This window comes from Aegilops tauschii, chromosome 1 (genome assembly GCF_002575655.3).
Source record: "Aegilops tauschii subsp. strangulata cultivar AL8/78 chromosome 1, Aet v6.0, whole genome shotgun sequence".
Taxonomy (NCBI): Eukaryota; Viridiplantae; Streptophyta; class Magnoliopsida; order Poales; family Poaceae; genus Aegilops; species Aegilops tauschii.
In genome coordinates this window covers 384,326,338-384,349,481 of record NC_053035.3, presented here as the reverse complement: position 1 = coordinate 384,349,481, position 23,144 = coordinate 384,326,338, and the positions used below count along the sequence as shown (strand labels likewise).

At 44.8% G+C, this 23,144-nt stretch overlaps 2 protein-coding genes and 1 long non-coding RNA gene across 4 annotated transcripts; 1 reads left to right on the top strand and 2 right to left on the bottom strand.

The window, feature by feature from the left end:
- Positions 1-4,690: 4,690 nt before the first annotated feature.
- On the bottom strand, positions 4,691-13,034 carry LOC109735249 (uncharacterized). The gene is made up of 15 exons (XM_020294455.4): positions 12,797-13,034; positions 11,976-12,317; positions 11,359-11,537; positions 10,510-10,588; positions 7,545-10,408; positions 7,311-7,405; positions 7,168-7,225; positions 6,862-7,056; positions 6,267-6,346; positions 6,098-6,180; positions 5,893-5,944; positions 5,726-5,794; positions 5,317-5,403; positions 5,172-5,236; positions 4,691-5,080 (listed from the first exon to the last, which is right to left on the bottom strand). The coding sequence occupies exons 5-15, from the start codon at positions 7,660-7,662 to the stop codon at positions 4,936-4,938; spliced, it is 1,047 nt and encodes a 348-aa protein (XP_020150044.1). The 5' UTR covers positions 7,663-10,408; positions 10,510-10,588; positions 11,359-11,537; positions 11,976-12,317; positions 12,797-13,034; the 3' UTR covers positions 4,691-4,935.
- Positions 13,035-14,156: 1,122 nt separating this feature from the next.
- LOC109735250 (uncharacterized) lies at positions 14,157-18,737 on the top strand. Of its 2 annotated transcripts, XR_002226083.4 has the most exons (4): positions 14,157-14,875; positions 15,730-15,797; positions 17,244-17,293; positions 17,407-18,737. It is a non-coding gene; the product is annotated as an uncharacterized lncRNA (long non-coding RNA). The 2 variants fall into 2 exon arrangements; XR_005754999.3 differs by lacking the exon at positions 17,244-17,293 and having other exon boundaries at positions 14,161-14,875.
- A 104-nt stretch (positions 18,738-18,841) lies between these two features.
- LOC109743068 (uncharacterized) lies at positions 18,842-21,727 on the bottom strand. The gene is made up of 11 exons (XM_020302182.4): positions 21,430-21,727; positions 21,216-21,310; positions 21,070-21,127; positions 20,764-20,958; positions 20,308-20,387; positions 20,137-20,219; positions 19,892-19,943; positions 19,707-19,775; positions 19,430-19,516; positions 19,287-19,351; positions 18,842-19,211 (listed from the first exon to the last, which is right to left on the bottom strand). Exons 1-11 carry the CDS (start codon positions 21,719-21,721, stop codon positions 19,064-19,066), a joined length of 1,224 nt encoding a protein of 407 aa, XP_020157771.1. The 5' UTR covers positions 21,722-21,727; the 3' UTR covers positions 18,842-19,063.
- Between the last annotated feature and the right edge of the window lie 1,417 nt (positions 21,728-23,144).

Genomic DNA, 23,144 nt, shown 5'->3' with positions numbered 1-23,144 from the left:
TGGACCAATGCTCTAAGTAATTTAAATTTTGTAGATGGAACTTGATGTAATGATGTGATGTTATTTATGCATGTCCTTGGTATTTGAACGTGTTAGTTTGTTGATGTAATGATTTAATGGACATGTATGCTTAAGGTTGGCATGTATGTTTTACGGTTGAAGAATAAGGGAAAGTGCTACCATACCGCCAGGGCCCTCGACAGTAGGGTAGCTAACCCTACCGCTAGAAAAGCACGCATTTTGGTTACAACAATTCTGCTACCCTACCTCTAGGGCCCTCGGCGGTAGGGTAGCTAACCCTACGGCTAAAAAAACACGCATTTTCGTTACAGAAATTCTGCTACCCTACCGCCAGGGCCCTCGACGGTAGGGTAGCTAAACCTATCGCTAAAAAAGTACGTCCTCTCTTCATAGCACGCAGAACTAGAGGCGGCCTGGCCTACCGTCGGGTCCCTTGGCGGTAAGGATCATCACCTTACCGCCGTACCCCATGGCGGTAGGAGTGGGAAATAGAGTTTACTCTGTTTTTATTTTGTGCACAGTCACAACACAACAAATTTAGTGCACAATCATGGAAAAAAATAAGGCTAGGACATAGTTCACGATTTGCAAATTAAGTACATAGTTCATGACAAGTTATCGAATCGAAGACATAGTTCGTGACAAGTTTTCAAATCAAAGACATAGTTCATGACAAGTCTCGAATCGAAGACATAGTTCATGTCATCTTGCAAGGCCATTTTGGGTCACACGAGGCCATTTTCCTTTCTTACAACGCGCCTCATCCTCCTCTTGGGCTTCACGAGCCCTTGCAAGCTTTCTTGCCTTCTCCTCTTCACGAGCAACCTTCTCTTTGTGTGCCCTCTCCTCCTCACGCTTCTTTCGCTCCATCTTCTCCTTCTGACGACGCTCTTCATCCGAGGCTCTCTCAAATGCTTCTTCAAACAACCGCTGCCTCCTAAGACAATCTCAATGTTGATCCTTTTTAACATCTTCTGGCACATCTTGATCTATCCATGTGAAGTACTTGCAAAGTGGAGGCGGCGACTACATAGGAAAAAAATTGGTTATTAGTAATATAGGCTCAAGTTGAAGCAACGTTGAGAATACTCTTTGAACTTGCACAACATACCGGCGAAGTGGGAGGTACCTTGGGTGATGCAAATGCCCCGGATCCACCGGACAAATCTCAAGTAATGGAGGGGGGGTCTAGTGGGTGCTTTGGTGGGGCAGAAAAGGGGGGAGAGGGCTTGAGCTCGGGGGGGGGGGGGGGGGGGAGAAGATGGTTGGGGGTGGATGGGTGGTGGGTGGGCCCCACCACCTTAACCTCCATGCAACCCTACCGCCGAGGTCCCTGGCGGTAGGGTGTATCGACTTACCGCTGGTGCCCCTGACGGTAGGTTCCTTTGCCATGTAAGCAGCCGTTAACGGCTAAACGGCCGTCACCCACCCCTACCGCCAGGTTGGGCGGCGGTAGGATGTGAAAAGCTACCGCCAAGGGTAGTGGCGGTAGCAGAAAGGGTCAAATCCCGAAAAAAATTCAACCAGGGTTAGATCCAGTTAAACTAGTGCAAAATGGTCGAAACATGAAATTTTGCCTCGAGGGGTACGCACTTATCTCGGTGCTCTCGAGAAACTAGTAAGTAATTCGGAACTACATCGAATCTTGTAGTCGTACGTATCATTACAAGAGAGTTGGTAAAAGACAGGCCGGAGCTGCAATCCATGTGGTTGACCCCGGAACAGTGGACTCCGGGGTCCGGGCATATGTGGTACGGCGCCGCGATGGTCGGTGGTCCGACCACGAGGCTATTGTGTGCGTCGTGGTATGGAGACGAAGGACCGGCGTCCATGCATGCGATACGTCGTGGTACCGGGTTCGTAGCCGTAGCCGGCGAGAATGAGTTGATCGTGAGAAGAGGTTGCAAGCAGTTTAGTTTTAAAGGAACGGGGGGATTTATTGACCAGTGTTCATAGGGATACACGCGATAGTCCTACACTTACTAAGACATGCGTAAACTTTTAGAGCATCTCTAATGGCCGCACAAAAATCTGGCGCCCAATAAAAGTTATAGCGCGCCACTTTAGCACTTTTAGTGCGCTGGGACCAATATTGCTTTAGCAGACGCCTAAAGACACGCGTCCAAAAAGCAGACAGTGCAAATTGTGGAGCGCGCGCAATCCGGAGCCCAAAATATGTTACGCGCGATAGCGTTTTTTAGCGCGCGCCCAAAACCTTTTAGCTGTTGGGCGCCAAAAAAAACGAACTTTTAGTGCGCGAAGCTCTTTTTGGGCGCCTGTTGGAGATGCTCTTGTCAGTTACCTTCGGAATAGCACCATAACTGGTAAGCATGTTCCCATAATTCGAATGCTTGACCACCTTGAGGCATTCCAATATGCCAAAGAGAGAGCCTCGCTTATCGCCATTGTTTGAGACACAGTAGGATCTACACTATAAACTACGCCTATATACATCTGTACGTAGTCTATATTGAAATCTAAAAAGACATATTTAGAAGCGGAGGGAGTAGTACCGGTTCAGAACTGCCTTGGTAAATTTCATGATCACTGCGCGCGACAGCTGCCGCTGCAGACTCTTGATCAGCCCTGAAAATTGGAGGAGTCCAGATAGCTAGTGGGTTGCACCAGCCGGCAATGCATCGTGGCGTACTTGTCCAGTGGGCAAGCTAGGATCACCGAAACCGGTAAAGTCGCACCAACTCTGCGCCCTAAACCGGATGCCAGACATGACATAATGAGGATCTGGCATGAGCCGCAACGACGGCGAGACCCCCGGGTGCGCGCGGCGCGGTCGGCCAGAGCCCCGAACGTAGTAGTACGTGCTACGTGTGGCCCCCGGCCGTGGACATGAACTACTGTAGTTTCACAGGGAAAGCATCATGGCCCAGGCCTATCGCTGCTGCCGCCTTCAAGAGCGGACGGACAGACAGGCCTCGCGGCGTGCGGACCGCAGATACGTACGGTTCGCGTTAGCTCGAACCGTGGAGGATCTATCTATCTCCACGGCGTGCAGCGCGTGGCCAATTCCTCGGCGCCCCGAACGTACTGCGGACAAGGTGGTGCCTCGCTGTTGCTTCCGTCCATTGCATTGCAATTGCATGCACGGACTGGCTGTACCATCTTCGATCGATCTGGTGGGAGACGAGAGCGGTGGCGCCAAGCCCCAAGGAGGCGGTACGGTGAAAGCTGTGGGCGCCTGGCTTGGTCTGCGACGCGATCCATGCGGTTAACCGCGGAACAGTGGAGCTGTGGAGGGATCGGGTGCCTCCGGCTCCGGGGTCCGGGCAGATGTTGTACGGTGGGACTCGCTGTTGTTTCAGCGGCAGTCCATTGCATGCATGCGCGGACTGGCTGGACCATCTCCGATCGGGTGGGAGATGGGATCCGTGGCGCCAAGGCCATAGGCGGTACGGTAGGACTGTGGGCGCCTGGCCTGGCCTGGCCTACGATGCGATCCATGCGGTTGACCGCGGAACAGTGGACGACGAGGGGTCGACCGGCTGCGTCCGGACAAACGTGGTACGGTGCCGCGACGATCGGTCGTCAACCTCCAACGACGAGACTGTTTGCATCGTGGTACGGTACGGAGAAGAAGGCCCGACATCGCCATTCCCATCTCATCTAAATGAGTTCTAGGCACTCCCTAAATAAAATTGAGAAAAGCATAATGAAAGCGATCAATAATGAATACTGGCAAATTCTGAATCTATAGGTGGATTTTCGCTGATTTACTAGGCAATTCTCTTCTGCTTAATTAATCGATGATGCAAATCTTTTACCTCCATTTCGAAAAAAATCTACACGTGGAGAGGCGGTGGTTGGGGGAGGGGGTACAGCTGTGCAACACGTGCGTATTGTGGATGAATTATTGGATAACTGTTGGAGATGCTCTTATGTTGCAATTTTTCTTTCCTTGTGTTGGTTTTAAGCAATTTATTAACTTTCTTCAGTACATTAATGAAAGCAATACATTATTTTAAGAATTTATATACACACAAACTCAGCGTAGGCGTAACCAAGTTTACCTGTTGGAGAGAGAAAAAAACCGATTATAGATGACGTGTCGATTCATCTACAATAGAAGTTACAAGGTTAAACAAATCCTGAAGGTGAAAAAAGAGTAATGTTTCTGTTATGTACATCCTAAAACTGGTGAGATTGTTGCTCGATTATTGGTTTCGTTGATCTTGCAACTGGAGATAATGTTTCAAGCTGCACAGCTGATCACATGACTGCGGCTGATGAGTCGGAGAAAACAAAAGAACATTACAGATGAAAACGAGGAAGATTTTAAAGAATGGTGATCCGAGACACCGAGTTTCAGTAAGGTAAGAGAAGTGCTTCTGGTGCGACGTATCTTATGACAGACTTACGATGAAGAGAACAGATTTCTCTGTCATGTTAAGGAACATTCACACCTAAAAGTGATGCATAGTACTAGCATCTTAAGTTAAGTCGTATGGAAACTGATGTCAGATGTGCGAGTGGTAAACTGCTGCAACCTGCCGATTCATTGTAGAGTATAAAAGTTCATGAAATATCAATTAGTGTGATAGAGAAAGACCGGGTTTGCTAATTCTCAGCTGCCTGAGAATTAGTTATATCTAAGTCGATACGAAGGACTGTTGATCCAAGACTGAGATCCATGCAAGATTTCATATATCTCTAAACTATGAGAACAAGATTGCACTAGATGCATAAATTGTTATATCATGGGAAACATTGTATTAGATTTGTATGCATAAATTTGTAAAATCAAATGAGAATTAGTTAATTCTCAGTCGACCAAGACATAGACACTTCTTTTATGAACACGCAAATGGCATAGCATGAAATCTATGTTGCTTCTGCTGAGCAGCTGCCCTTGCTTGCAAGGATGTGGCAGCACAGGCTCAATCAGACCGTATGGCTCCCTTAACAGATGTGAGCTTCTTGCTGCTTCCTTTCTTTTCTGTCCAAAATAGAACCACTTCCTGTTGAGTTATCCTCACCTGGAAGTTGTTCATAGTGAGCTGCTGCTTCTGTACTTGTAGCTGTTGCATCAGCTGAAGAACTCTCACTTCATACATCAGGGAGCAATTAAGCGTGTTAGGTTTCCGCGATGAGTCACATATCTGCCTATGGATCTAGAACAACTTCAACGAACTTACTTCAGTGAGTAGATGATCAATCCAATGGCCACAACTGCGAATGCTAGATAGTACAACCAGTTTATCTGTTGGTTGCATGTAAATCATTTGAGCATATAGTGCAACATATTATGATCTGCTGCAAGGATCAGACAGAAATTGTCACCTGTTGCTGATAGAAAAATACTCGAATGGCGACTGCCCACATGTCAGATGTTAAGAGCGAGAGGTTAAGCAATGTTGCTCCACTCATCTGCAGGAGTCATGGTCATCAGAAAGCGCTAAACTACTACTGGAAATGGGAAATGGAAGGGCCTTTTGGCTGATACTTCCTAATGAGCTAATATTACCCATTTAGATTATGTTTATACGTTGTTTATTCTGATAATTCATAACCACTTGACTGGATAGATTCTCTTTGTTGCCTACTTGTGTAGCTAATTTCTACCTCTGTTCCTAAATGTAAGACGGTCCGTCTTACATTTAGGAACAGAGGGTCCCTAAATGTAAGACGGTCCGTCTTACATTTAGGAACAGAGGGTCTATCTGATTAAACATGTTGGAGGGAACTTAACCTCGAGGACAAAAGGAGTAATGGTGTAGAACATAAATCCTGCAATGCCGTATCCTGCAAACAAACTTATCTGAAAATAAGAATATAAAGCAGGAGTGAGCTTCCTGTCGGACAATTCAAAAAAGAGTATTGCAGATAAAGAGACAAACCAAAACTATAGTTTGCTACCATTGTTGGAGACCAGACAATTGCTTCTACGCTCTTCCTTTCGAATATAAGTCTGATGTTTTGTCAGGTTAAAAGGTAACATGAATATTTGCTCCGGAAAACAATGTAGTAATGTTTAACAATGCAAGAATAAGAGTGACTCTATAGATAGCAATATCAACGGATAACGGCAGTTTTCTCTGCTGATGAACTGTGGAGAGGATACACCTGAATTGTACTGACAAGCACCCCAAATAGTCCAAGCATTGCGACAACTTCTACTCTGTCGTTCTTCTTGACGCAGTGTTCCTACATAATCAAGGGAATGATATCATTATCAGACTTTTGAGACAATATTGTTGATAGTAGCAGGATATATATAAGACATCACCAACCTCCCCGACATTGCTAAATGCATAACAAACTGTCCCGGCAATAACAAGGGCATCCCCTAGAAGTGGTATTTTATTTGGATCTGCAGACAAATGAAGTTCTTTTAATCTGTTGATACTTATTTCTCTGTAGAAATTGGGGAAATGATTTCAGCCTGGAGGTTTCTAAAATTAGGTTTTGACTTGAGCACATCTCTACCTATTCTATCGCCAATTTGCCATCTTATTCATCCAGGATCTTGCCATAAAGAACAACAACCTAGAGAGAATCATGGATTGTGAGGCTGAAAAGTTTAGGCAATAACAAGAAAGGAGGATGATGGGAAGGATGCAGAAAGAGCAGCTGAATTCTAGGGATAGGACGATTGCCTTTGGTGCTTTATTATATTGCACGTTGTTTGCCAAATTGCCATCATGTTTGCTACAATTGTTAGCAAATATCTGATGGCTCATGTATGTTGTAGAGATTTTATTCAACGCACAAATAATTTTTTTTGAAACTAAGTTGTGGGGATGGGTTAGAAATTTAGAATCCACTGTCCAATACCCAGTAATTTTTGGGCACTAAGTTTTAGGGATGGATTAGAGTTGCCCTTACCCTGTGCATCTGGAGTATTTGCATCTGAAAGGAGCACAAGAGCTAGCCCAGCCACACAGGTCCCTGCCCCCAGAAATTGCCAGAACGAGTATCTCGTGCCTAGTGCGTACCAGGTGAGTATGATGGCCCATACAACAGTCCAACAATCCAACAATGTCACGCTGGTGATGGATGAGTACTGGTATGCCTCGGTAACTGCAACACAAGTTTCAGGTTTATAAGATGGTTATATAAGTATGTTTGTCATCAGTAGCAAGGAATGCATTTAGTATCTGACTGAAATGCGTATTGCTTGTTTGTACTCACCCAGATAGTTCCCCTGGACATCGACGAAGGCCAGCACTAAGTACCAATACCAAGGTATCTGCAAGACAGCAGCGGCCAAAACAGTGAGACGTGAAACCACATCAGGTAAGCTCCACGGTTGATTCTCATGCAGCTATGCTCACCCGCAGCTTCTGTCGTCGACGCAAGAGGATCGGCACATAAACTAAGGTCAACAGGAGATGCGTGCAGAATGATTGTGCGAGTGGTGCGTCAACTCCTGCATAAACACATGGAAGTATATGCTTTACCGAGTGATGATTTCTTGTGTAGGAATTAGGGTCATTGAGTACGAAGATTAGCAAGTGCTGTATGAAATGATAATTTGGATCTATGGAGATCGTTGAGAAGGATGATACCGAGATTGGCAATGAAAGAAGAGGCGAAGCTGCAGGCCGCCATGGAGAAGGCCACGAGCTGGCCGAGGAAGAGCACGAGCAGCAGGCGCCATGCGTCGTCCTTGGTCCGGATCTCCATGGGCCTGCCTGACCAAGGTGCACGCTGAAAACGCAAGCCTCAGATTTGTACTAGATGCAGAGGAGAGTCTCCATGGGCCTGTCTGCGCATGGATCAGAGCAGCACGCCAGTATGTGACAGGTCCATTGATTTATGTTTTTTCTTTGTGCTATGAGGTGTCTGGATCTCATCATTTAAGTGAGCAGCTCGTGTCTCATTAATTCCTCTCCTGTCGAGGCATCCCGGCCGGGCCTGTTTTGGTTTTTGATTCACTATTGCAACTGCCTGAAAGGAGTTGACAGTAGACAGTTGGCAGTTGGCAGCTGATACGCCCATGTCAGATTTGCTGCACAGAAAGGGAGAGGATCTGATGGAGTCTGCTGGTAGGCATGCTGGGACAGTTTTGAGCAGACGAAACGAAATATCCGCTGCATATAGACATGCAAGTACGTCAGATGAGTACCAACCATATTTATTCATAAATAAGCTTTATATCAACACAAAAAAACGCAATTTGATGCTTGTGGTGGGATTTTCGGCACCATGGCCGTCACTCAAAACATGACAAAATATTCACTCCCCTGTAGTAGGTTTCATCTGCATTAGCAAAACATCAAAAAGAAAAATGCTTGGAACTAGTAATCTCCACCATGACATTTATTCCAATCTGAATATACAGTATTTGAAGGGGAGCCTTGGCGCAGTGGTAAAGCTGCTGCCTTGTGACCATGAGGTCACGGGTTCAAGTCCTGGAAACAGCCTCTTACAGAAATGTAGGGAAAGGCTGCGTACTATAGACGCACAAGCGGGAGCTACATGCACCGGGCTGCCCCTTTTTTTGAATATACAGTATTTCCACATAAACTTATTTTGCACTAGGCAGCCAGCTCACACATGGAGCTCGTCGGTACCTGCTCAGGGAGTAAAAACAGGCATGATTAGCAGTTTGATTCACAGCAGGGGTTACGGCAGACGGATATTAAAAAAGAAGAAATTTATAGCAAATAATTCAAATTGTAGCTGTTGAAGGAACGTGGCCTTTCACTCTAATTTTCGCCTCACAGGTTGCTTGTGGTAAAATCCTGTTACTTTTCCATATTTTAAGCTTTGCTAGTGCATGCTTTTGGTATAATCCGCAGAAAAAGAGTTTAAAATTTTTGTTCTGGCTAGCATGAAAATAGGATAGATATATCCGACTACGTGGTAACTGTAGTATTTTTAGTCTGCTGTTCTAAGAGTTCACTAGATTATAACCTTGTTTTCCAAACAGAGACATACTTTTCCAGGGCATCTTATAAAATAAGTTAAGCACAGCACAGTTTAGCGACCACAAAACCGTGCCTTTGCGGTACAAGGTTGCTTGCTGTTTAGAATATCCACATACAAGCTTACTGGCGTGCAGCACGCCAGTATAGGAGCTCAAGGCACTTGGTATACGTGTACCTAAATTAACCAACCTAAGAGCTCCTTGAGCCTTAAAGTGAAAAAAGAGCCGACGAGGACATCACAAATGTATTTCAACCAACCATATCATTTTGACGCAGTACAGACTTGAACTCTATAAGTTATGATGATGATGACTTGGAAAGATTTAGCAAACATAAATGCATTTCATATAGCCAGAAGTTGAAGAGGACACTTTTAGACTGTCAAAGAAAAGAAAAGAAAAACTAAATAGCAGGGTATTATGATTGGATCTGGCTGGTATTAGAAAAGAGCACACAACTTTTTAGCTAACACTAAAAGGATATTAGCCTAATGAAATAATGCTAATAGCTTCAGTTCTCATTTGATTAAGATGCATGGGCCCTACCGGGACAATATCCAGACCGAGTTCAATAAATGTCCTGTATAGATAGATGCTCATGGAAAGAAAACAAATTAAGATTTTCACCTCCCTAGCAATTTCAGAGATGTTACCTCCCTCCGTAGCAGCTTCCGTATAGAGTGATCGTGGCTTATTATTCAATGCAGATTGATCCGCAGCTTCCGTATCTCTAACGTGGTAGAAACTAGTTAATTGTTGCGCAAAACAATGTTAGGCCCTGTTCTGTACAGTATGGAACCAGAATCTCCCAGGCCAGCAACACACCCGTAAAGTCTTCTTCTCTTGTTTTTCTGGACCTAAAAATGTTTAGGATGAATGAACCTTACTTAAGAAAGCCTGCAAACAACCACACCCTCCCCTCCTCGTGATCATTGGAACATATCTATCAGTCCCCAAACCACCATAATTGCAAGTTCCAACACAGGAAGGATACACAAGTGAGGCTTGATGAGGGCAAAGGCCTCCATATATATATATTCACCAGAAAGCAAAGTTTCTGCTTCCTGAAAATTTGTACCATACTACTAAAGCCTCTAGCCTGAGTTCTAGGTGTTAGACAAAGCAATAGTGCCAGGCTTTCGAACAAGCCCTGGGTCCTCAAATGCTTCAAGAGCTTTCTCAGAAACCGCATTGCTTATCATACTGTCTTTAGCGTAAAGTAACATGGCACTTATCAGACTATCTTTAGCGTAATGGCATGCGGCCGCATTAACCACATAGCTGCAGCCTCCCTAGCACTAAAGCAGTTAGAAAAAACTCATGTATTTGTGATCAAGGTTCTTTTGTCCAGAGATTTTTTCCTAAGGACCATCACCGCTAGTTCCTAAATCAAAATAGTTGTCTCATGCCTTTGTGGACATGTAGATAGTGTTGCTCTCCTCATCAATAACCATGTTCGATCAACAGCTGAGAAATTAAAGGTACTTGGCAGGACCCAACCTGAAAATCAAACTAGCTGAATAAGCAGGTGACTGAAACACATGAGGCAAAGAGAAGCAGGACATACAGCTTCAACTCAAGCGATGGTGTTGAAAGTGAACCTGAAGAAGCATCTTAGCTGTCTGTTGTGGAGCCAGTGATTATATATACATCTCTTGGACAGGAACAAGAGTTGGTATGCTGCAGGTAAAGATAAGTTCATGAGCTGAGAATCTGTGGTGCTATAGGATTAGAAGTTTATATACGTTAACCATGAGATGCTACTTCTATTTTCACTATTGCTTTGATTGACAGGAAGGCCTGAACTAAAGCATCTTCTTCATTCAGGTGAACTGGTAGTGATAGATAATAACATGGTTAAAATCAAACATTATTATTCAAGGATGATCAACCAAACATATGCAAACAGAACAATTATTACTAAACAAATGCCAATAGCCCCTCAAGGCAAGTTGAGGTGATGGACGGAGCTTCAGGGCAGACAACACAATTGCAGCAACTATATCTGCCATGAATCTTCTATTTAGATCTTTAATGTAATGCTGGGAACAATTACAAAGTACTATGAACAGAATGCCAGAAAACTATTAACTAGAAATCCTTGTTCACATCAATGTTTCATTCTGCTAAGCTTGACTTTTAAGTTGTCATTTGATTCTAAGAGATATTTATGCTACCCGGAAAAATAATAAGAGCTGTCTCCACAATAATTTCCAAGAGTAAAACACTTAGGTACAAAAAAACTGCTTATAGCATCCAGGAAAAATTATACAGGTGTATTTACAATGCATGAACCAACGTCAGTATGACACAGAGAATGCTAGAATGCATGATGATTTGTTACCTCAACAGAATTTGTACCAAAGACTTTTACGTGAGAACCAACATATAACATTGCAAGTCATCCTGATAGCTCAACTTATATAGGATACGTTGCAGGTGCAAAATACCTGAAATTCTTCAAAATGGCTGGAATAGATGACTCTGGGGCAATCAATGGTGGTGAGTATTTCAAGATTCAAAGCCCTAGTCTGACACGCGTCTGAAGCGCATATGAAGAAATCTTCACAATATGGAGCAAACAATAATGGGGCAGTCTTGGCAAAAACTAGTATATTGTGTCAAGCATCTGCAAGAACAAAAAAGGGACAGCTCAATAAGGAACTAACGTCAGAAAAATACACATCTGTTGGAAGATTATTAGATTCTTATGTCCACAAGAAATGCCTTAATATTTGATTCCCAGACATAATAGAACAAAACCAATGCTCAGCTTTTTAGCTTCATCTAACACAAAGCTGTGAGTGCAAAAATGTGTGTGATTGTGTTATGGAGTTGAAGCAATCGTGGAAAAATAACATAAAGAATGACAGCTGACCAGTCTACAGTAGCACATGAGCATTAGGAAATTGTTATTCAGACCCACTATGATATGATATTTATGTTCATAAGCTGATTCCTAAAATAACATACATGATAATAGAATGATTAGTTAAACATACGGCACCATAGTTATTCCTAGGTGGAATCTGGGTTTTGAAACAAGGGAAAAGCACGTAGAAAGTACCGCATATGCATCAGGGGATGAGTGTGGAGTAAATAAATTCGGCCCAACGATTCTCTTCACTTCCTCAGCTGGAGCCACTATCCAATGAACACTTGCTGCCTAAGTATCCCTCCACTATTGTCTATTTTGGTCCCTCAGAAGAGATAATGTGCATTTCAAAAGAATAGTGGCATCATCGTTGGTGCTGGCCGTGACAGATGGAAAGCTGAATTTCACATTGTCTCTATCAAAACATCCTGGGTATTCTTTAATGTAATGCCACAACAACATGATGTTTGGCATAGTACCACGACTTCCATTGACAATAGTTTCAGCTTGGATGTGAACCCTATCACCCTCGATCTCCAAAGACAAATTTAAAGCAAAATGTCAGGACCAGAGTCGAATTAAGACGAAAATTGAGAGAATTGAGCTAGGGTTTCACTTGCAGGAAGGGGAAAGGTAGTTTAGCACGCCACCGGCGGCTAGGGTTTACACCCAATAATCTTTTACATGCCCCAAATGAGAGAGAGAGAGCTGGCTTATATAGCCATTACAGTTGCTAGAAAGTGAAAAAGAAGAAAAAGCAGAGCACATTCATTTCAAGCATCATTCAGTTCATGGTCCAATATAGGTAACAAAAGGGCAGAGTATTAACGAAGCAAATTCATTTCAAGCATCATTCAGTTCATGGTCCAGTATAGTATACTCAGGTGATCTTCTCTGTTTGCCCGGTTACTGGTACTTCCTACGCAGGAACAAATTCACAGGCAGGGAGGAATCACTCCGAATTTCTACGGCGTGGGATGAGGCGAGAGGAGGGGGATTTTCCAGAACCGAACCTGCGGGAAGAGGTGGGTGACCTTGTCGGCGTCGAAGCGGGAGCCGAGGAACGCGGGATGGCTGCGCCGTCGTACGAGCAGGTGCGCGTCCGCCCCGGCCACGCACTCCGCTCTCCTGCGGACCCAACACACCCTCCCGTCTCTAGGGTAGGCACGCGTGCCCCGGCTCTCTCCGGTGGAGGCGGCGGGTATCTCGGCGGCCGCCGTGTTTCGACCGTTGCGTTGGAGAAGAGAGAGAGATGGGGCGAGACGGACTCCTTTCCGCTTCCGGTCCGAGCTATCTACGAGGTGGGCCGATAATTCGAGCGGGCCTTCTAGGCCGTGTATATACCTGCACAGCCGAGCGCCCGAGCCCACCACAGTGTTTCGATCTGCGCCATTCTCCCCACCGCACGCCGGCGAGAAATTGGATCTTTTGCCGGGAGTGCTCGGGACCGTCTTTTGCCCCGTTTTACTTTTCCATTGGATCATTTGCCCCATTAAAAATCTACCGGATGGGGCCCGAGGCCACTGTGACGAGACAATCAAAGGACAAATCATTCAACCCCTTATAAAATGGGGTAAATCATCCAATCCCCCGCGCAGCTGCCTCCGCCGCCGCATCCCTTCCTTCCGCGAGGACGACGCGGCCTTCTCCACCGCAGTGTAGCGCAGTCTCGTCACGTCACCCCCGCGCTTACTAGCTCGAGGTCAGTGAGCACCGGAGGAGGCGACCGGCGGCCACCGTGGGAGAAGGAGGAGCGTGGTGGCGGCGCCTCGGCTCGTCTCTGTCACCCCCCACGCCGGCGACGCGTGCGGAGACGGAGGGAGGACGCGGGACTCGCGGTGGAGCCGAGCGGGAGCAGACGCCGCCCGGCTGCTGCGATGTAAGAGCACATGTACTGTACTGACGCTGATTTTTAGTCCCACTGCACATCGAGAGTTTTGTGCGATTTGCAGGGATTTATAAGCGTTTGCCTGAGCGATGGTATCACACGGAGCAGTAGAAGGAGATAGTAGAGTATGCGGTCTATTTTTTTTGAAAAATCACCGGGGGGAGCTCCCCACCTGAATATATTTCTCAATTTTGTAATCCAGCGTTTCCCTGATTATGATTACAAAGGTGAATTACATAAGTACCTGTAATCGTGATAAGAGGTAGGAACGCCATGAGGAGGCGGCCTGTTTGTGTGCCAGTTTCTTCATCCGGTGCGTCCAGAGCATGAGGTGGTCGGTGATTCGCTCAAGGGTGAGAGTATGCGGTCTAGTATATAGATACGGTAGTGGGTGTAGATAGGGCTGCAGGGGTGCAGGCAAAGGGGGGGAGGTATGCCCGACAGGGGGGTGGGTGTAAGGGGGCCGGGGTATGCCCAGCGGGGCGGCTCGGGGGGGGGGGCAGCCTGGCTGGGCGGTGGGGCGTAGGGGGGAGGGGGACCTGGCCGGATGGTTGGGCAGCAGGGCTTTTCCCCGGGCCGAGGAACCACAGACTAAATTCTCCCCGGGCGATCCACCAGCGCATTTGGAGGCCCAAGAGACAGGGGCAGCCCCGCCCTTTACGCGGGTGAGGCTTCCACGCCTGGTGAGGTCAGGGAGAAAACCCTCGTCGCTTGGTCTCGCGAACGAGAGGTGGCGGCGACCAGATCGAGAACTCCTCCGCCGTCCAGCGCTCCGCCCTTCTTCGTCCAACGCTCCACTGTCCCCCGGCCCTCCTCCGGCAACCGGAAGCGGCGCACCCCCCATCTCCCTCCACCTCTACACTCCGCGCCTCTGGCGGGGGCGACGGCGACCGAGGTATGTCTCAATGCATGCGAGAGCTTTAAGTATAACCATCCAAGCACAACGGTATGTCTCAGTGCTTTGTTATCTTGATAAGTGATCTCTCTTGTTTAATAAATATAATTTATCTTCTGTTTTTTGGACGTAGGTTTGTAATGAAAAAGTAGAGGATTTTTTTTCTTTGCTAATGGAATGGTCTGTCCTATGCGACAAGTACGTCCATAAAAATAATGGTGATGCCTAGAAAAAGCAAGCATGTCGTAGAGAAACTTAGTGCGATCTGCTATGGTGGCGCTCACAGAAAAAAAATGCATATACTTTAAGGTACTCCTCATTCTCATCTTGTTCATTTGTAGTGTTGGTATATTTGTTGTTTCCGTACGTGTCATCCTAATATAATTTTTTAATAAGTGCAATGGAAGGACCATCGGGTCGAGGATTCCTAGGAGCCCATGGAGAAACTCTGGATAGTATCTAATCTGAAGTTATTCTTTGAAAAATGTATTTCAAGTGCAATGAGTCCTTCAATGTTCAGCGTTTTCCCACTTAAAATTAAAGAATTTGTTCAAGAAGGCCATAGGCGAAAAATCTTACCACTGCCAGGAGTACATTGAAGCCCTTAAGGGGGGTAGGGGGGGGGGGGGGGGGTCAAATTCTCTTCTAATAAAAATTGCCCTTAAGGGGGGGTAGGGGGGGGGGGTGTTCAAATTCTCTTCTAATAAAGCAACTTAATAAAATTAGAAGAGGTTCAAATTCTTCTAAGCAACTTAATAAAGAGGTTTAAAAAAATTGGTAGGTCTTTTTTTCTGTTTTCTTAGAAAAACTACAGAATTTTGCTGTTTGGTGAAACAATAAAAAGTGGAATTTTTGTTTTCTTTTTGTTTTGGTAGTCTACACAATCCAGTGAATGAGACTGAAGAACCATGTTTACATATTTTTGCTGTACCATGTCTTGTGTATCAATAAATACTTTCGTAGATATTATGTGTTGAACTATAGTCCTGTGCAATCTTCATCAGGTTAACCACGGGTCTATGTTGGAGGGAAAGTTTTAAAAAGGAGTGCCTGCTAGATTTTCGTGACATGCCATTTGATATCCATTGTTCGAAAAGGAAGTTTTGTTGAACGTTGATGATGACCGGAAACTGAAGTATGTTACCTTCTTCTTGCTGCTGCAGAGACAAATGAAATGTGGCAGGGAGGGTGTCTAAAGGAAATGGCCATGCTTTAACTATGGAAAGAGAAGGTAATTACTTTCTGTTCTCGGGGGCAGCTTCGAACTGTAGATTATTTCTTCAGTGATGTTCTGCAAAAAGAAAAACATCTATCCCGAGCTGGCTTCATATCTCTTCTGAAAACTGGTGTTGAATCATCTTCAAAATTTGGGGAACATGGAGACCTTGTGATTCTGTTTTTCGGATTGTTTTGATTCATTTCAATTATCATCATGTTTCCAGAAATTACCAGTTTCACACTGCCATACCGCTGCAATTGAACCTCTTTGTGGTTGCCAGTTTCCTTTGGGATCTTTTGCTAGAATTTCCTACTTCCGAGTGCAAGCCGATGCTGCCGCGTTTAACATCATATGCAGACACCGTTGTCTTTTGCAAAATGTGTTGAAAATTGAGGAGGTATACCTTGACAATTATGCCCATAGATTTTCATCAACTATACAATATACGAGCAATCAGTGTTTATCGATACGAAAAGTAAAATGGACTTCCGGATCCCTGAACTTCTAGATGTATCGACATGGTGTTCTGCTTCTAGTTTGGACTGTTGCTATCTGTTGGGAACTTGGGATCCTATGCAGCTTCAGTTGTGCTAGTGTCATGCTCGCTTGGTAAAATCCCTGAACCATTCAACCATATAAGACCCAGAAAAAAAATGTCTGTTCGTTTTGTATTCTTATTCCTTGAGATGTATCACTTCACACATGTACTATTGTTTACTGAAAATCTCCCCTGAGATACGTCCAGAATGCATATTCTGAACTTTTTAGGATTTTTGAATAATTATCCATGTTAGTGTCAACCTGCTGCTGAGATTAAAATTGATTCAGTGCCCACATGAAACTGTGTCTCAAGTGTATAGGTCGATCAGTCACCGCCACATATGATTTTTGTGAGCTGAGGATTCACTTGGATGTATCTTGACAAAACAAAATATAATGTCTTGTCTAAGTCTAACTGAAAGTAGCAGAAAAAATGTCGATCAGTCAGAGGATACAGCTACGCTGTCAAAACATTTTTTTCAGGGGGTGATAAAATTAGGCCAAAGATTATTTACTTCAAATATGGCACTAGAAATCCTAATCTGCACTTCAAATATGGCAAAGGTATATCCTACTGCAATTTTTATAAATGGCTGTTAGGAGATGGTTCCTCCATTAGTTTTTGGCATGATGCGTGGCTTCAGAAATGCTCCCTTAAAACTACTTTCTGGGAATTATTTGATATTTGCAATCAGCCGAACATTCAGTTGCACAAGTCTCGGATGGGATGTCCTTGAAACTTACCTTCCGTGGATGTGTTTTGTCCTAGACTAATATAGTACGCCTTTTGGAAAAGCTTTTGACTTTGGTCAGAAATGCTCATTTTACTTCTGAACCAGATAAGCCCAAGACTTGTTTATTTTGTGCACCGAGGAAATCAATTTCAACACGTTATTTAACTGTGCCGTTGCTACACAGGCTTGGAATTTCATTTTGGAGGGTTTTTTATATTGATTGTTCTTGTTCAGGTAAGGATATTGTTCATTGGTGGGCTTCTTATAAACTTTTTCACGCTGTTGGAAACACTAGGTGCTGAGACTCTGGAGTATTTTTACCTTACGTGATGAAACTATGTTTCCAGGGATGCAGATGGAAAAGCACGAAGCCTCGCTTCAGGACAAAGCGGCGTGGGGAGCTGCGACGCATCGCTTGGGGCTGATCCTTCCGGTTGAGGCCTCGAATGCTGAACGGCGTGGTTCCCAAAGATTGAAGCAAACATGGATGAAATTCACTGTGGCGTCCTGTAGGTTGTTTGGTCGTTTAAGCTTTCCTCGTGCTTCCGCTGAGCTGTAGGACTGGGTAACCATGTTGGCTTTACCCTGAGAACCTGAATGTTTATGAACCTTTGTTCCATTGCATCATTGGCTGCAATGGAACAAGGAGTTCTGCTCCTATCTTCCTAAAAAGGGGATACAGCTAAGTGGAAACCGATGGGTTTGCTTACCCAGGGTGTCCAACTGTCGGATCAGCCGGACAAGATCTCGTGGCTTTGGACAGCTGATGGCTCTTACACGGCGGCATCTGCGTACAAGATTCAGTTCATGGGAAGTACATCCTCAAACCTGGAGGAGCTCATCTGGAAAACTCCAGTACCGGCAAAGCAGAAGCTCTCGGCTTGGATGTGTATTTCAAGATCGCTGTCTGACAGCGGATAAGCTCGCCAAGAGGGGCTGGCAGCATAAATGGTCTGCGGCGATTACCCTGGTTTGTTGGTTCATTTGGACTGTGCGGATCTTTGATGGGGTGGCCTGCAGCGCTGCTCGGGTAATGTGCGAGAGTGAGGAAGAACTGTCGGAATGGGGAAGCGCCCGGATCAGCGGTGCGCTATTACTGTCGCATATTCATCCATGATGCACACAATATGGTCTGATTGCCTGAGAAGATGCCGTTGAAAGGAGCTACTCAGAGTTAGGTGGAAACCTCCGTGAGCTCCTACTCAATGCTACTAGTGTTTCCTTGATTAGCCTTTAGCCTAGGTTTTTCCCCATGTTGAGCTATGTCATGTATCTCTGTAACATTTCTTCTCCCCTAATATAATGAAAGCAGAGCTGCTGCTCTTCGTAAAAAAAGAAGGGAGTTTGCTTGACTGAATTCAGTGGATCATGATGTTTCAAGTTGCATATCCTTTCCTTAGAAAATGGAATGATAAATGCGATGGAGATGACCAGTTTGTGTGATGGAAAAGGACCCTTTATGAATCTGCAGATGGCATAGCATCTTTGACACATGAAATTGGTGTTGCATTTTCTTAATTCCAAGTATGTGGAAGCCGAAGGCCAATCAGAACTTCACCGTTGTTCAGATTATTTTCAGTCTGTGGGCAGTTTCCTATTTTCAAAAATCTTGTTCCATGCTGTAATGATTCCCAATAGGCACCAGTGATGAATTTCTGTGGAGACTACTGATTCATGAAGGAGGTAAGTAAATCTTGGAACTTTCACCTGTTGTTCCCCTCTCCATATTTTGTCTGTATTACCTTACTACAAAGTACTAGTACTTACACAAACCACTGTAAGTGATGATGAATTTCTTTTTCATTCCTTTGTTACCAAGTATGTACTGGACTACATGTTACAAAAAATATTCTGATAACCATCCTAACACAAAATACTCTTTCGGTTGAAAAATAATGGTTCTGCTTCTGCATATACATGATTTTATTCTCTGCACATTTTCTGCTGCTGTATTTGATTTTGGTCATATCCGAAACCATGGAGCTGACTTTGTACGTTGACCCCCTAACAGATACCATGAGCTCCTTCCAGTTGCTTCTTTTCTTGGCTGTCCAAATTAGAACCACTTGTTGAGCCATCCTCGCTTGGAAGTTGTTGATAGTGAGGTGCAACTTCTGTACCTGTAGCTCTTCCATCGGTTGAAGAACTCTCACTTCAAACATTACAAGGAAAGTGTTAGGTTCTAACATGTCTGCACATGGATCTATAACGACTCCAACAAACTTACTTCAGTGAGTAGACGATTAATCCAATGGCCACAACTGAGAATGCAACATAGTACAGCCAGTTTATCTGTTGCAACTAAATCTTGTGAGCATATATATGCAATGTATTATGATCTCGTGCAAAGGATCGGTCAGAAATCTTAACCTGTTGTTGGTAGAACAGTAGTCGAATGGCGACTGCCCACATGTCAGATGTTAAGAGTGAGAGATTAAACAATGTTGATCCACTCATCTGCAAAAGAGCTGTGGCAATCAGGAAGGGAAAACTATTAATGGACTGTACAATAAGTAAAGAAATGGCCTTCTGGCTTTAGATCTTATACTTAGTTTATTCAAATACTTCATAACTTCTTGATCAACCTTTTATTTGTTGCATACTTGTGTAGCTTATTTTCTGCTTAACATGTTGGAGGGAACTTAACCTTAAGGACAAAAGGAGTAATGGTGTAGAACACTAGTAATGCAACGGCAAATCCTGCGAACAAACTTATCTGAAAATAAAAATGAAAAAAAAAAACAATACAAAGCAGTTGTGAGTTTGCTGTCAAGACAATTGAATAATGTGTATTGCAGATAAATGAGTCAAACCATAACTATACTTTGGTACCATTGTTGGAGACCAGGCAACTGCTTCTAGGCTCTTCCTTTCGAATATGAATCTGATGTTTTGTCAGGTTAAGTGGTCACATGAACAGAAGAGTATTGTCAAAACATTCCTGTTCCAATAAAAAGCGTAGTGATATTTTAACTACGCGATAACGAGAGCAAATCTATAGATGGCAATATCAATGGATTATGACATTTTTTTCTCTGTTGGTCTGCTTGCTTAATAATGAATTGTGGAGAGGATACATCTGAATTGCACTGACAACCAGCCCAAATAGTCCAAGCATCGCGATAAGCTCTACCTGGTCGTTCTTCTTGACACAGTATTCCTACATATTCAAGGGGCATGATAACTTATGAGAATTTTGAGAAAATATTGCTGGATAGTAGGAAGATACATATAATGGCATCACAAACCTCTCCAACATTGCTAAATGCAAAACAAACTGTCCCGGCAATAACAAGGGCATCCCCTAGAAGTGGCATTTTACCCCCATCTGCAGAAAATGAAGGGTTTGTAAGCAGCTAGCACTTATCCACGCTGTAGAAATTGGGAGACGATTCCAGCTTGTATGGGTCTTAAAGTTTGGTTTTTATTTGAGCACATCATATACCTGTTCTTATTGCCAGTTTGCTATGTTATTCAGCTGTAAAAAAATTGAACAAGATTCAGCAGTGAATATGATCTCCTGGACTACTGTGCTACTCCCTCCGATAGATCCGTTTGAGCGACAAGTAATATGGATCGGGGGGAGTATTATGATTTCTTGTAAAGAAAGAGGATCAAGAACTTCATCCTGTGCCTATCCTAGGTCTGTCGCAGAGAATTTTCGTAACTGACACTCTAATTTAACTTGTTGTTAGGACTCATACCTTGCTGTTCTGGGGATTTTGCATCTGAAAGGAGCACAAGACCTAGGCCTGCCACGCAGGTCCCTGCCCCCAGAAATTGCCAGAAGGAGTACCTTGTGCCCAGTGCGTACCAGGTGAGTATGATGACCCATACAACGGTCCAGCAGTCCAACAAGGTTACGCTTGTGATGGACGAGTACTGATACGCCTTAACAACTGAAACACAGGTTTCAGAATTAGAACTAGTTTATTTATACGCTACGCTCACTGGGATCAAGGAATGCATTTAGCATCTGACTGAAATGTGTGTTGCCTGCTTGTGCTCACCCAGATAGTTCCCCTGGACATCGACGAAGGCCAGCGCCAAGTACCAGTACCAAGGTATCTGCAAGACAGGAGTGGCGTAAAGAGTGAGGAGGTGTGCGAAACTGAAACCACACAAGGTAAGTTTCATGATTGAGTTTCATGCTCACCCGTGACTTCTGCCGTCGGTGCAAGTGGATCGGCACATAAATCAGAGTCAACAGGAGGTAGGCGAAGAAGGACTGTGTGAGTGGTGTATTAACTCCTGCATAATACGTACATGCGACGGGTAATTCGCAATTGAGTAGTATAAAGATTCGCAAGTGCTGGGGGAAATGATAATTTGGATTGTTAGGCTACTGAGGCAGTGAGAAGGATGGGTACCGAGATTGGCGAGGAAGGAGGAGGCGAAGCTGGCGGCGGCCATGGAGAAGGCCACGAGCTGGCCGAGGAAGAGCACCAGCGCCAGGCCCCATGCGTCCTTGGCCTTAGTCTCCATGGGTCTCTGTCTGTCTGACCACCAAGCCTCGGTCAGATTCGCGGAGATGCAGGGGAGAGATTTATACGGTTTGAGCCGGCCGGAGCAGAGGAGGAGACTGGACGGGTAGCTAGGCCTCGTGCAAGGCTCGCTGGGCTCGTGCAGTAAAATATGGTTAGCTGAGTGTGGCATGCCCATTTTTCAATCAACAAAAAAAGGAAAGCTGAGAGCAGCTTGTGATAGCTACATTGATTATGTTTTCTTCTTCCCGCTGTCACGCGTCTGGATCTGACCATTGATTGGGTGCGGATCTGCCTCTTGCAAATAGTACTACTCCATTATTAATTTATTAGTATTGTCTATAATTGTGGGTCCTGCACCTGTTTTATTTTTTGATTCGCTCTTGCATCTGTCAGAGAAGGCCCAGCGGGCCCAATCATGGCAGCCCATGTCCCATTTCACCTCTGCTCCGTGCAGTTGGTGATGGCTACGCCCGCGGAAATGGACATGGTGACTTCTGTGGCAGGCAGAACGGAAAGGGAGAGGACCGGATGCAGATGCAGTCTGTTGTTGCGATGTGTGGTGTGGATTTATAGCCGTGCTGCCGGCGTGGCACGGTTATAGACCGGGTACGGAACATCGGTTGCGTACGGGCACTTGCGTGAAATGGGTATCTCGGCTCTCATCATGTTCAGAAACAAAATTCCTACGGACGCTGAACACGACACGTTTTGTTTTGTGCACCGCTTGCCAGTTTGATGCTTGGGACCGGTGGGCTCATCACATGGTACCATGCCATGATGGATGAGAGAGATTTTCCTTTCTCAAGTCATGATGTCCTTGGAACTCTGATTTATGAAATGGATAGACGAAAATTGCCAGATTAATTGACAAAAACCTAGGCGAAAAATGTTACAACACGTCCATAAAGAAGGGCACCCCGGTCAATCTTGCTACCACCAAGACCCGCGCATACCACCGAGAAGAAATTAGTCGAGGTCGCCTCAATGTCATCGCCATCGTTTCTCCCCGAGCAAGTGACTCCAACTCCATTGCAGACAACAAACCAAGATATCGCAAAACGAGCGACACATGGATGGGAGATATTGAGGCGTCGTGGCAAAAAGGGTTCTCCGAATTATTGTTTTAGCAACGCCTGAATCATTGTCCTCGGTTCATTATGCCATTGAAAATCAGGCCAGTTGGTTGTAGCCCATTGGTCCATATGCACATGTGCCACATAGAAACAAGACGTATGCATTGTGGCATAGGATAGCCAATTGGACCATGTGCCACATGAATGAACAATGAAATAAGCCCTAAATGTTAAACCTGGTCTCCCAAACTCCTAGCTCCAAGGCTTTCTCCACTTGTTAAAGGTATGGCAAACAAAATGGATAGGTTGCTAGTTAGGGGTACCCCTGGCAAACTGTAAATGTTATGTAAGCCAATGAAAGCACGAGGGGACAAGCAACACATGCCCTATCATTGCAGATGGACAAAAAATACCATAACTTAATCTCCAATCCTTGCAGGAGAGGCTGATGTCATATGTGATTACGCTCGCAAGAATGTGAGGCATAGCTGATTTTCCTTAGAAAAAACTCCGATTTCTTTCTTT